Consider the following 14,089-nt stretch of genomic DNA (forward strand, 5'->3'; position numbering starts at 1 on the left):
TGATAGTATGCAGCCTTGCCTGCCCCCTTTGCTGATTTGGAACCATTCTGTTTCTCCCTATTCTATTCTAATGGCTTCTGCCTCTTTTCTGAATATAGGTTAGCTATCACAGCAGTCAGATGTTGTAGCACTCCCATTTCTCTAAGGACAAGCCATAGGCTTTGCTGTAGTCAATAAAGCACATGCAGATTTTCTTCTGGAATTCCCTGGTGTGCTCCATTGCCCACCATATGTTTCCAGTATAATCCCTACCACCTCTTTCTTTCCTGAAAACAGCTTGCACCTCTGGGATTTCTCACTCTATGTATGGTAGGAGTCTTTGCTGCAGAATTTTAAGCATGACTTTGCTTACATGGGAAATTAGTGCAATGAGTCTGTAATTACTGCAATCTTTGGTCTCCCTTTTTGTGGATGGGAATGAATATGGATCCATTCCAGTCTGTAGGTCACTGTTTTCCATTTTTCTTGACAGATTTTAGTTAAAACTAAGCTTGACTCTGTCTCTGTGGATTGTAATAGTTCTACTAGTATATTATTTATTCCTGGTGATTTGTTCACTCCAATTGCCTTGAGTGCAACTTCAGTTTGCTATCATGGTGACATAATAGCCATGTTCAAATATTTGAAGGGATGTCATATTGAGGATGGAGCAAACTTGTTTTCTGCTGCTCCAGAGACTAAGGCACAATATAGAATAGATTCAGAGGCTGGATGGCCATCTGTTAGGTGTGCTTTTATTGTATATTCCTGTATGGCTCAATGGATTTGGGCTGGATAGACCTTGTGGTCCCTTACAATTCTATGATTATATGATTCTCTACACTATTTATATTATGTATTATAAATGTTAGATTTATATCCACCTTTTCTCTCATGAATGGAACTTGTGATTTACGATAAACAATATTTTAAGACATTTTACAGTAAAATAATAGAACACTGTTAAACCTTAAGATGTAAATCATCATACCAGTAGAAGAAAAATACAGCAGTGACTTTGTTAGGAGGCCCTTTAATAGCAAGAGAGCTTGCATAAAAAGATCTATGCCTGCCAGTGAAAAGATAATGAGGGAGTATGCCCAGCCTCCTGTGGTACAGTAAGCAGTTTCAGAACTTGGGAGTTCTTTCACTTTCTTGGACAGCTTCTCTATACCACTCAGTGAATCAGTAAGAATAAATCTCAGTATGTATCATTGGTATGCTTCCTAGAGATAGACCCCATGGACTTTGATTGGCTCATGTTTATTGAATATTTCTAAACACTTTTAACAATTAGTTAATAAGGATTTGCACAGGTGGTGCTATATTGCCAAGCTGAGCTTCTTGCCATGTTGATTTTCAATCCATTGTGGTTTTCAGGTATCTGGTAGAACTTGGTTGTATCAAACCACTCTGTGACCTCCTTACAGTGATGGACTCGAAGATTGTGCAAGTAGCACTTAATGGGCTTGAAAACATTCTGCGGCTTGGTGAGCAAGAAGCCAGACGAAGCGGTACGGGTATTAACCCATACTGTGCCCTCATTGAAGAAGCCTATGGTAAGCGGGTGATGGGTGGCTGCCATGGTAAAAACATCCTGCATATTGGCTTTTGCCTTATTTCCCACTACTCCTTTTAATCAAATATAAGAAGACAGCTCTTCTGCTTGGCCAGTGGACTCTGCTGGAACAATGGGCAAAGCTTAAAATCTACATGTTTGTCTAGGTTTCAGGCTGAAGGATTTGCAGAGTATTTTGTTTTGCTGTTTCTGTATTGCATTCTCCATTTGATATGTGGCACTTTTATTGAAATCCTGGAATCCTGTTGGTGGCATGACAAATGAAAAACTCCCCTTATACCTGTGTCTATCTTTTTTAAGGTCATTGAAGGAGTAGGTATACAGTACCTCCCCATACAAGCCTTGCCTCATGTGTACCTGTCAGCTACCAGGGCACATTCCTATAGCCATTTTGTAGTTAGGGCAAGATCTGTGTCCTCCTAAAAGACCTCCCATTCTCCTAGATATCTGTGAGAGTCAAAGGATGATATCTTGTGCTCCCATCAGCAGGAATGCATGCATCTTCCCATGGCCACTGACTGGTTATGGAGGCATGCTACAGCAGCCAACGGGTTGACTGGGTGTGTGAAGGCAGAAGTGCACTGGGCAGAGTTCTACCAAGTCAGTGTAGGAGCTCAGCCTCTGAGTTAAGGAACAGGATCACCTGAGATTGCTTTTGCAGTGGTGGGATCTTCAGCACATCTTTGGAATCTTATATGGTATAAAATATAACTAGTTTGCTGAAGGGTTTTTAATTAGTGTCACAGTTCTCTCTCTCTCTCTCTCTCTCTCTCTCTCTCTCTTAAACTTAAGGAAGAGCATGAAATAGGTATAGCTCCATGTGCTAGATCTGAGAGAGTTTGTGTATTACCCTTTCAGGGCTGGACAAGATTGAATTCCTGCAGAGCCATGAGAACCAAGAAATCTACCAGAAGGCCTTTGATCTGATTGAGCACTACTTTGGGACAGAAGAAGAAGACAGCAGCATTGTTCCACAAGTCGATCTTGGCCAGCAGCAGTACATCTTCCAGCAGTGTGAGGCTCCCATGGAAGGCTTCCAGCTCTGAGGTGCTCCTGTGTACTGTATTGCTCTGCCCAACTAGTAGAGCTGAGTAGTCTTGTTTTCCATAAACCTGTGTGAGCTCATTTGCTTGCTTTTTGCACACAACCTCTTTAAACACAACTGGAAAACATTTGGCTCTTAGTTGTAGGATGCCACTTTGGTAAGGGCTTACCAGAACTGCTGTACCCATCTCTGAAGAGCTGGTGCATTTCTGTAAAGATATCAGTTTTCCCTTATGAAATATACACTAACATGGTGTAATCCTAGATTCTAAAACAAGTGTGGAGTTGCTGCATTTGTGTATTTGTGTGTGTATGTGTGGCAGTGTTTTTGCTGTCTACAAAAAGGCTTTGAGAGACTCTTCCTGTGCACTCCTCCGGGAGCCTGCCTCATTCAGTCGATTTATTTTATTTAACAGTCACACAGAATTTGAACTGTGGTGGTTTTGTGTGTGGCAACCTAGGCTCCTATTAATATTTATACACATGAGCTCTCTGTTCCCTGTACTTATAGCCACCAGTGAATAAGCTTCTCCAGATTCTAGGAATACTGAACATCTGATAACAAACTGACTTCTATGCTGCCATTTTGACTGCTTGGGGTTTGGCATTCTCTCGTCTATATGGGGAACTGCTCCATTTCACTCTTCCTTCCCATGGCAAAGCAATATCTGTTGTTGAAGCTACCCTAAATTGTGCCAGAGATAGAAGAACAATTGCTGCTCATCTACTGCAGTATAAATTGGCTCTCTGCATTAAAAACTGATACATTCATATACTGAAGTTGTTTCTTATCAATAGCATTACTGCTAAGAAATTCCCACTTGAGTTTTTGTACACACCTCGGTCAAACAAAGCTCTGTATTTCACTTTTTATTGTGAACTCTTAAAATGCTAAACATGCAAGGACAATATTAGCTTCTTCGGTTGCATTGGCCTTTATGAACTGCATCAGACTGGGAAGGACACTTTGGCTTGAACACAAATCCCTCTAATGGAATCAAATCCTACTAGTCAAGGTCTGCATTTCACAACTACTCCACAAGCACTTCAGTTGTGAAACCATCTGGCTAACATTTTCATCTTGCATCTCTCATTTAGACCTCAGTGCAACTGATCTCTGGGAAGGCATCAGCACTTCTGCTTTCCTCAACAGATGTGTGTCACAACACAGTTTCCATATATTTGTAGAGTGCCCTGTTAACTAGTACCAATGTTGTGGCTCTTCATTATGCTTGGATTGAAGGCACTGGATATGAAGGAAAATTGCTTTATTCTTTTTCCATTCCCAGGTCAGCTGGCCCTGACAGTATAGTATTAATTTAATTTATTAGCAGTATTGTTCCTGTGTAAATGCTTGGATATTGCAAAGAGTTTGCAACTTCTCCTTAGTTGAGTAGTCTCTTTAGTAAATTCCACCATTTAAAGCAGGAGACAACTAATGTTGTGCCCCATAATCGTTGTCAGAATTGTTGGAATTATCCTGTGTGAAGCATTTAATCAAAGCTAATTGGCATCACCATAAAAATTCTGGCCTGGAGACCTAACCTCATCAATTTTCTAGGTGAACAACCCCCATTTTACAAGGGGTCTTCACAGCTGCCTCTTCTGCCCATTCTTTGGCACACACACCCCATGTTGCTTTTTTTACTGCTGCTTTATACTGAGGGACTTTGGCAGCTTATCATTGTCAACCTTTGTTAGACTGTTTGTAATTTTAAAATAAAAAAGGCGCGTGAACTGAATGTGCTTTGCAATAAACGAATCCCTCCCTCTGGTAAGTGGTTAGCAGCGGGAGTTGGGGAAAATACATGGAGCAAAAATGTTGGGATCCATGAGTGAGAGGCTATGGCTACAAGGTTAGGAGGCATTCTAATGCTGACTATGCGATCCTGAGTTTGCCATCAGAAGAAAAGTCCATTTACCAAAAAATGTCACCAGAGCAGCAAAAGGGAGGAGAGCAGCTATGAACAAAAAATAAAACAATGTGCAAGAAAAGTTAAAGGGTGATTAACTTTTTTTTTTTGGCAAAGATACATTGCAACCCAATTTTAAATTAGGTGGGTAATCCTAAAAGAAAAAACCTCAGTGTCGCCTTTACATCCCATAGTTATCACTCTTTCTTTCTTGAAGTAGAAGCACTAAGGAATAGCAATTTTGTTTCTGCTTCCAGATTGTTTGGGATTTTTTGTGGCTAGTTTTTTAAAAGTGTAAATTTCTGATGACATGCCGTTTCTATAAGATTTGTTTTAAATCATGTACTTTATTAAATAGCTTTTTGGGGTCAGGTGAGCAAACTACATATTTTGTAAGCCAACTTCAGTGAAGTGTGCATGTGATACTGAAATGTTTCGCATACACAAATACTGATAGTGTGTATATGTGTGTGCATACGTAGAGTATATATGCACATACACAATCCTCCAGTGTGTGTGCTAATGTGTATGTATATATGTATATTTACACACATCCTATATCTTTCTCATACTGAAATTATTTCTCCCAAGCTAGTGAGAACGTGACACTTTGGTGTTCCTTTTAGGAAATAATGACCATTCTCTCTTTAAAGGGGTGAATTAAATCATAAATACATTCAAATAAAGTGTGCTGTGTCCCAGTTTTTGTAAAAGGAGTAAAATATATTTCTCTTTGTTCTTTTGTATAACATAGTAGCAGTGTATTGTAGACAAATCTGAACAGCCTTTAAAATCCAGACTTGTATAGCTGAAGCAGGTAACTTAGTGTATGAGAACGAGCTGGTTGATAGGGAAGGAGGATGGAAAGTATGGAAAGCCTGGAGACCCTCCATAACATCTTACAACTCATCAGTTCATTGTGGATTTTTTCCCCCAGCAAGAAGGCTCATTGTACAGACTGCTAGGAGTGAAAAGAACAGTATTTGCTTTTTGCTAAAGCAGTGATCCACAAACTTTTTCAGGCTACCATCCTCTTTCCCCTTCAGTGGCAACACTAGTGTCCCCCCCCCATCCCTACTTCTTGATATTAGGTCTACTGCAAATTCAAAGCAACCCATCGTGGTCGCTGCTTCCTTTGCACCTGGTCACCTTGGGAGCAAGTGAGCAAAAGCCATGCTGGCCCTGACGAAGGTTGGTACTTACCCATTATACGTTCATTTCCAGCAGACGGGAGTCCTAGCATCCTGTATACTGGGTTAGCGCCTCCCAATTTGCTCCTGTAGGCAGGGACAATGAAAAACAAAGTCCGGCCCCTATATAGGGAGGAGCTAGCCCCCCCTGGGTCTCAGTCTTGTTCCTGCCTACGCTCTTCGCAAGACATGTTCTTCGAGCCAGCAAGATTTTTTCTCTGTCAAAAGTGGTTTGTTTTTTCCTGGCCTCCCCTTCTCTCCCTTCCTGCCTTTCCGTTCGGTAGTGGTGGCTATGGCAGAGTCCCAGTTCGGTGACGCGTCAGGGAGGCCCCGACAGCGCTAGTGTCCAACGTCACCAAGGACGCGCTGGCCGGCGATGGGCGCCATATTAGGCGCTGCGATGGGGGCTGCCATCTTGGGTGTCCCGATACCGGGCTAACCCAGTATACAGGCAGATAGGACTCTTGTCTGCTGGGAAACTACAGCGCTATATAAATAAAATATAACAATAAAAGCTGGCATGGACGAGTAGCTTCTCAGTCACTGCTCCCAGGATGGCTGGGTCCAAAGGGGCTCACAATCCCTTTTTTTGCTGGAGTAAAGGGAGCAGCTGGTGTGCACATAGGGGGTTTACAAAGGCCACGTTCTCTGGACTGGAGATAAGTATGGATAAGGAAAGGGGAGATTTTAACCACAGGAGCCCTCCAAGGCAAAAAGGTCTTCCCAAGAATCAACCCCAGATACTCCTCACCCTCATTCTCCAGAGATGTGCCTCCCACACCCAGCTTCAGTTGTCCATCTGCCCCCACAAACATTGCTTCATTACCTTTTTTCTCAGCTTGTCCAACAAAAGAAAACAGAAGCAGCAATGCAGCTCCAACCTGTGAGCTAAGTCCCAGCAAAGCTCACAAAGCTTAAGCGGAATCCCAGATTTGAAGGCTTCTTGTTGCTGCCATTTCTCCCCTGCTGCCACCTACTTTTCTTGCTCTAACCACTCTGTCCCAAAATGGTGCCCCAGAAACGATGCCCTGCTCCCAAGCGTCAAAAGTTTCTCAACTGCCACAGCCACCAGTGAAGGATGCTGCTGAGGGAGGGAGGAGCGTGTGCAAGCAAGCAAAAAGGTGATCAGTGGATTGTGGTTTTAAAGGACCCTGAAAAAGTTTTATGCAATCCCTCATTCCCACCATGGTCCTGAAGGCCACTGATTCCCCTTCTCTTTCTTGCGCATCACTACTTTGACTGAAGGCCCTTCTGCTGCTCTCCTAGATCCTTCCACCATGCCCCCTTTGGGGATCACTATGAAGGAGGACAAACAGGACCTTCATCCTTATCAAGATTTTGCAACAAGGGTTTGAAAATGAAACCAGCAGGGTTGTTAAAGAAAATATGCAGGGGTAGTTGTGTTGGCCATTTAGCAAATCCAAACAAAAATCCATCAGTGATACCTTTATTACGTTATGTAGAAGCTTGCAACAGTTGTTAAAGGTTAGTGTAAAAAAAAAACCACAGAGTTTGTGGATGTTGTTGCAAATGTACATATATTCATTTCATAAAGTACATTTGCACAACAGGATTAAAGTATTGAATTCCAAACCAGTACAGTGTGCTAAGATATTTGTGCTATCACATTAAAAATCCCACATACTGCTAACCACTTGGCAGTTAGTTCTGCAGCTTGGACAGGCCTATCACATACGGATACATAAATGTGTGTTTTACAAGTCATATGCAATAAGACACAGATTTAGCCTTCAGAAAAAGAATTTATAGTTATTTGATGGTGGCAAAGTATGGACACTTCATCAGAAAACATTACTACAAAATAATTTATTCTTTCTGTGAGGTGGAAAGCAAGACGTGAGCGACTAATGAAAATGCATTCCTCCGGAAGCTGTTCTGTAACCGGGAAGTGAAAACCCGCCTTCTGTTTGGTTCATGGCTTGGCAGAAGCACTCTGGGCTGCCTCCTCTCTCCAGCGAGCTTTTTTCTCCATGTTCTGGCTTGTCAGGGATTCATGTCTTCCAACAGCCTTCAGACCATTTACAAAGGATGCAAAACAGAAAAAAACAGAAGCCTTCATTAAAAGTAACATGCCAGGGATTTTTCAAGCAGTACAATGAAATGCTGACAAACCAGATGGCTACTGTAGCCCACAAAAAAAGGCGGCACATTATTTCAGCATAAACTTTCATGGGCGCTGCTCTACTGATGAATTGAGTGGAGTTTCATTAGGCAGACGCTGGGTGGGGTGTCTACTATGAAAACTGAGTTCTGAGAAAATATGCCAATTGACATTAATATTTCAGTGTTTTAAGAGTACTTTACACTTTCGCAATACTGCAATTAAATGATATCTGGCAAAGGACTCTGGCAGTAACTTTGATTTGGTTATTCCTCCTCCTTGCTCAGCAGATTTTTGCATTTAATAATTCTCCCGATCAACAGGATGCTCCTCCAATAGCAATAGCAAGTTCATTTCTATACCGTTTATTAATGACTTAAGCACTCCCTAAGCGGTTTACAAAGTGTAAGCTTAGAGTAAGTGTACTCATTTTAGCAACCTTGGAAGAATGCAAGCCTGAGTTGAGCTTGAACCCTTTCGCTAGTATTGAACTCGCAACCTTATAGTTTGTGACTGAGTAGCTGCCTTACAGGCATTTAACCACTGCGCTACCATGAGCATTCTCATGACTGGCTATACTGGTTGAGGTAGTGGCAGGTGCACTTTCAACATCTGGGGGGCTGGATCCCACCCCTCGCTTAAGTACTGGAGAAGAACAGAACTGGGCTGCTTATGGCCCACTCCCTCCCACCACCACCAGTTTAGTCCCCAAAAGTAAAAGCTGAATGCTCTAGCCTTGCTTGTTGAAAGGCAAAGCTGTTTCATTCCAGAATTTTGAAAGCTGAAACACTTGACTGTAGTGGGTTGTCCCTTCATGAAATTTTTGTTCACGTATTTATTCTCCGATCTGGAACAAATTTTAGGAGCTGTCTATATTTACCAGAGAAGTTTAATTCCCCATAAACTCCTAAGTTTTTGAAATGACAAAAGCATTAAGGAATGTGGAAGCCTGCTAAGACAGCATTTTTTTTAAGGGAGAAGCAAAAACCAGTATCTGCCACAAGCCACTTTTGACACTTAAAAAGGCTCCTCTCTTCACACACAGGTTGAGTGTGTGAAGAGAGGAGGTTGAGTGAAAGAAGCTTTATCTCTGTGTGTTTATATGTGTGTTGTGTGCCTTCAAGTTGTTTCCAACTTATGGCGACCCTAAGGTGAACTTATCACAGTTTTTTGGCAAGATTTGTTCAGAGGAGCTTTCCCCTTTGGCCTTCCCAAGGCTGCGAGTATATGGCATGTCCACCCAGGACACCCAGTGGATTTCGTGGCCAAGCAGGAATCAAACCCTGGTCTCTAGAATTGTAGTCCATACCAAACCACTACACCACAATTCTGTCCGCATCTCCTTTTCCCACAATTCATAGGCCCCAGCCACTCCTTTGCCATAGGTTCTCTTGCTGAAAATGGAGGCGAAACGCTTACTTTCATTGGAATTCTCGCATCCTTCCCTGCTTGTATTACAACTTTATTATTTAATTACTAATGAGAGAAATGTTGCGACAACCCATCAGTTCTTTTCCTTGTCTATGAGCCCTAACAGACAAGCCAAAATAAAGCTGCCTCGTGCCACTTTGGAGGTGTGCTATTTAAATGAAGCATGCGTCCTAAGAGGCTGGAAGCTGCGCCAAAGCCATGCTCCAGTCCTAAGGACTGGAGCGGGCTTTGGCGCAGCTTCCGGCCTCTAGATGCATGTGTCATTTAAACGCATACCTCCAAAGTGATCCGAGCAGCTTTATTTTGGCCTGTCTGTTCAGGCCCTATGTCATTCTTTGTACTCACCGCTTCCCTGTAATTACCATCACTATGCAGCCCAAGATTGTCAAGGTAATCATCAGGTAGCTGATCTGCACACGGATCTTGTTCTTGGCTGCCTCAATCATCTCAAATCTTTAAAGAACAAACAATTATGTTACTGAACATTAGGTGTTTACATTGCTTCATCTGTTTGCTAACACACATAAAAAGAGAAGAAAGAAAAACCATCCCCATGCTCAGTTGAAAGGAAGGTGACCTTGTAGGAGAACAGCTATTACACGCTAAGAGGGGACACTAAGTGCTTAGGAGTAACTGCCACAAGAGAGAAAACAACACAGGTGAGAGGCAGCCCCCTTTTCATACTAAGCTCACAATCCCTTAACTTGCTCAGAGGAGAAAAGAAGGTGTTCCAGGCTTTACAAAGCAAGTTGTTGAACATTAGGTGCCTCTGATCTCAGTGTGGCAAAAACCATAGCACTGCCCCCTCCTTATAGCTGTCTTTTTTTGTTCGTTATGAAAGATTTGTTTGTCTGATCCTGAAACCAAGTATAGCTCCAAATGATTTATTCCCCACACAGCAAAAAGGGGTTCGTTTTCAGACTTTTAACAGTGTTGCAACTACCGTGGCTTACACCAGATAAAAACTGCCACATTTCACAGTACGCAGGTGGGAGGAAAATGCATCACCAGTAATGCAATTAAAATACCCATGTTTTCAGGATAAGGTTGTCCAAATTAAGTACGGCTTGATTTAAACCTACACAGGACAGAGGAGCAATATGTGAGTTCAAAAGCAAGAACACGGAGTGAGACAAAATCTCCTTAGCGAAGGTTTGCAACTGCAAAATGCAGATATACAACCTGAGGAACCCAGCAATAGTATTAGAATAGCATGTACATTTCTATACCACTTATCAGTGCACTTAAACACTCCCTAAGCTGTTTACAAAGTGTAAGCTAATGGCCCCCCAACAATCTGGGTATTCATTTTAGCAACTGTGAAGGATGCAAGACTGAGTCGAGCTTGAGCCCTTTTGAATTCGCAACCTTAGTGTGAGTGAGTGGCTGCAGCCCACCACAATCATTTCTTTCCAAAATTGTTCTACTCATGCCTGTAAAAAAATTTATTACATTTTGCAAGACTAGAGTAGTTAATTAAAATAAGCATCAAAGTGCGTGGCAAAGCCAATAACCTCTGGAAATGGAATTGCAATTATAGGTCAATCACATCTTGAAGTCCACTGTCTTTGCTCTCAACACAGTTCTAAGTAAATAAAGGATGCAAAGTTCCTAAAAGAGTCCCTGGGAGATATCACTTCACACAATATGACCACTACTCTGGCACACCAAGGAAAACAGCCTCCATTGTCATTTTACAAAGACTATGGCAGTGGTTACAAGAGTGGGCAGTGAGGGAAAGGGGGCAACGGGAGTCAAAATATTGGCACGCAAAACAGATAAGGCCTTTGAGACAATGGTAGAGATGGAGGCAGAGAAGTGGCAACAAAAAGGAGGTTACATTTTGGATCCTCCTTAACCTTTATGAGCTTTGTCAGGACTTGGCTGGTGCTCCTGCTTTCTTTCTTCAGACAGGCCAAGAGAAGAGAGAAGAAAAAATGTTAGGGGGGGGGGGGTGGCATCTCTCTGGGGAAAGTGGAGTGAGAGCATCCAGGATCAGTTCTTGGAAAGAGTCCTTCCTCTCCAGGGAAACGTTTCCCTCTTTGCATCCAGTCACCTTGGGAGCAGTAACCAAGAGACCTCTCATCCGCACTGGCCTTTGCCACAATGCCAGCAGGGCCAAGAAGTTTCTTAGTTGCTGCACAGGCAGCTGCTCAGTTGCTACTCCCAAGGTTACCAAACAGCCAGTTGAAGAGCAACCGAGAAACCTCTTGCCTGCGCCAAAAGTTGCCGCAACGCTAGCACAGGTAAGAGGCTGACTGCGCAGCTGCTGTTCCCTTTGCACCCGGTCACCTGGGAAGCAGCAACTGAGCAGCCTTCCTTTCTCTGCAAGGCTGGACGAGAGGGAGGAGCAGGCTTGGGCTGCTACTATGGCTGTATTTGCACATGAGGGACTGAGGTGGAAGAGGAGACGGTGGCGAGCTGGACACAGCTGAGGTAGACATCACTGGCCAACTGCTGCACAAACAGCAGATCTGATATCGAGAAGTAAGCATTGGGGGCTGCTAAGGTTGTCACCCAAGAGGGAAGGGGGCAGTAGTCCGAACATGTTTGGGGACCACTGGACTATTGTATATTCTGACAAAAAGCAAACAACTGTTTCAAAGCAGCACAGGACAGCAAGCCCCTCTGAGAGGCTTCAATGCTCTTCCCTATGTAAATTTTTGCTATTCAGATTCCAACATACTAAGCTGGGAAAGGTCTTTGTTTTGGACAAAAAATAAGAACAGCAATTTTAAAAACATCTAGCCAGTATCTATTAAAAAACCAGAACTCCAGGAGAGCCTTTGGCGAAGGATGTTATCATGTCAAAACCTATAAGCTAGGCCTGAATTCACAAGGAAAAATGTAGGCTACTGCCCACCTCTGTGTGACACTCTAAGCAGCAAATGGGCAGAGATCAAGTGGCTCATACTTTTCTACCTAGAATGCTATTTTTTCTGCCCAGTTCTTGAGTGATAGTCGGGATATGTGCTTTGCTTTTAATTGCAGTTATCCAAATCAATTCAGAAATATTTAAAACTGATAAAGAGAACTATACTTACGACACTGTTTCGGGTATGTCCTCTGCTTTCTTGTATCGGCCTGTCCATAGCAAGATTTTCTTTTCCCGGTCAGTGGGCTTGTGCCCTGGGACTTTGAAGGAGGCGCCTACAGAGACGAAGGAAAAGAAAATGCAGCACTATTTCCAACCCAAATACTTCATTCAGATAGCAGTATCAAAATAGTGATCAACTTGCAACAGCTAATTAATCCAAACTGAGTGCTGCATTTGGCTTGTATATGGACAAATGATCAGAGAGTCCAAGCAGGACTAGGAATTTGCTACACCAGCAGCAAACTGCCTAAGTTTCAGTCAGCAGACTGGAAGATTTCCTGATCAAATGTTATCTGGCTCACTTAGGCTCATATGCAGGATGCCCTGCAAAATGTTATATTAAAAAAAAAAAAAGCTAATGTAGACAAGATAAGCAAATGCAATGAATCAAAATTTATTTGCTGATAAAAATTAATCTACAAGATAACACTGAAAAATAAAGTGAACAGGTTTAGCATAATTAAAGGTATCCCAGAAGCACACACCAAAAGCCATTGAGCAGTGTTGATCTGAAGAGATACCCAGCTGTGCTGTTTTGAGAATCAGTTTCAGCTTTTTCTAGTGGAGGTCCTTTGGACCAAAGACAGGCAATGCAAGTTCCCACATAAAGACTGGAGTGCTCTTGTGATTTCCCTTTGCATCTACATGTGGATGTCGCTGCCCGCCACCCGCTACACTCAACAAAATATATGAATAAAAATGTTTTTTAGCAGGCACATTTTCATCCCCATATTCACGTATATTCAAAATTTAACATTTTACGGAGGCATGTTACAGACCACCCCTTTGGGGCGGCCTGTAACCGGCCCTTTCCCCGCTGTATCGGGCCTCAGCTGCCACAACGGCAGCCTGTGAGGCCCCGATCTGCCGCTTTCCAGGCCACGGGGAAGCGGCAAAAGGCCGCATCCCCGCGGCCTGGAAAGGGGTGTCCTTGGGGCTTCATGGCCCAAGGACACCCACCCAGTGGCAGCGGGGAGGAGGAGAAAGGGGCTGCTCGGCCCCTTTCTCCCTTGCATCCCTGGTGCAGCTGTCTAAAGGCTGTGCCAGTGACGCAAACCGCAGAAGGAACTCCGTTTCAGCGCTCCTTCTCGCGCCATGGAAAGGGCACTCTAGGCGCCCTTGCGCGGCGCGACGTCACAACCACGCCGCCTCGTTCGGAGGCGGCGCAGTGGTGACGTAGTCATGGCGGCGCCCATCTGTATAGGGTGCTGCCATTTTGTACAGACCGGGTCCGTACTAGGGTTAGGGGCGTCAAGAAGTGACGCCCCTTTCTAACCCTAGTACACGCTCGTCGCATACTAGGGTGCCCATTTGTAACGGGCCAAAAGCTCATAGGGCATGATTTCCAGACCCTTCACCCTGTCAGGGATGCTTTGATTGAGATTTCCTGCATGGCAAAATGGGGTTGAACTGGATGGCCCTTGTAGTCTCTTCACATTTAAAACTTGTACGCCAGCTGTGCCCATTCCTTGAGAAGCCAGATTTGGCCATGGTGGTACATGCCTTGGTTACATCTCGTTTGAACTACTGTAATGGGCTCTACATGGGGCTGCCTTTGAAAAGTGTTCGGAAAATTCAGCTGGTTCAAAGAGCTGCTGCCAGGGGCAGATTACAGAAACCATACAATGCCCCTCTTGAAACAGCTTCATTGGCTGCCAGTTTGTTTCCGGGCACAATTCAAGGTACTGGCTATTACCTACAAAGCCCTACATGGCTCAGGTCCACACTATTTGG

The 14,089-nt window shown here is 43.5% G+C and overlaps 2 protein-coding genes across 5 annotated transcripts in view; one reads left to right on the top strand and one right to left on the bottom strand.

The window, feature by feature from the left end:
• LOC121921292 (importin subunit alpha-5) overlaps positions 1-3,373 on the top strand; it is a 66,259-nt gene extending 62,886 nt beyond the window's left edge. For all 4 annotated transcript variants that reach the window (XM_042449147.1, XM_042449145.1, XM_042449144.1 and 1 more), the window contains 2 exons: positions 1,360-1,538; positions 2,417-3,373. In XM_042449147.1, the coding sequence (XP_042305081.1) occupies positions 1,360-1,538; positions 2,417-2,604 (367 nt within the window). In that variant the 3' untranslated portion in view covers positions 2,605-3,373. The remainder of the gene's footprint in view (positions 1-1,359; positions 1,539-2,416) is intronic.
• Positions 3,374-7,136: 3,763 nt separating this feature from the next.
• Positions 7,137-14,089, bottom strand: part of LOC121920599 (protein FAM162A-like) — a 9,552-nt gene continuing 2,599 nt past the window's right edge. The window contains exons 2-4 of the mRNA XM_042447727.1: positions 12,303-12,439; positions 9,605-9,711; positions 7,137-7,736 (exon numbers count right to left, since the gene is read on the bottom strand). Of these exons, the coding sequence (XP_042303661.1) occupies positions 7,639-7,736; positions 9,605-9,711; positions 12,303-12,439 (342 nt within the window). The 3' untranslated portion in view covers positions 7,137-7,638. The remainder of the gene's footprint in view (positions 7,737-9,604; positions 9,712-12,302; positions 12,440-14,089) is intronic.

The sequence above is a fragment of the Sceloporus undulatus genome, chromosome 2 (assembly GCF_019175285.1).
Source record: "Sceloporus undulatus isolate JIND9_A2432 ecotype Alabama chromosome 2, SceUnd_v1.1, whole genome shotgun sequence".
In the NCBI taxonomy this organism is placed as follows: domain Eukaryota; kingdom Metazoa; phylum Chordata; class Lepidosauria; order Squamata; family Phrynosomatidae; genus Sceloporus; species Sceloporus undulatus.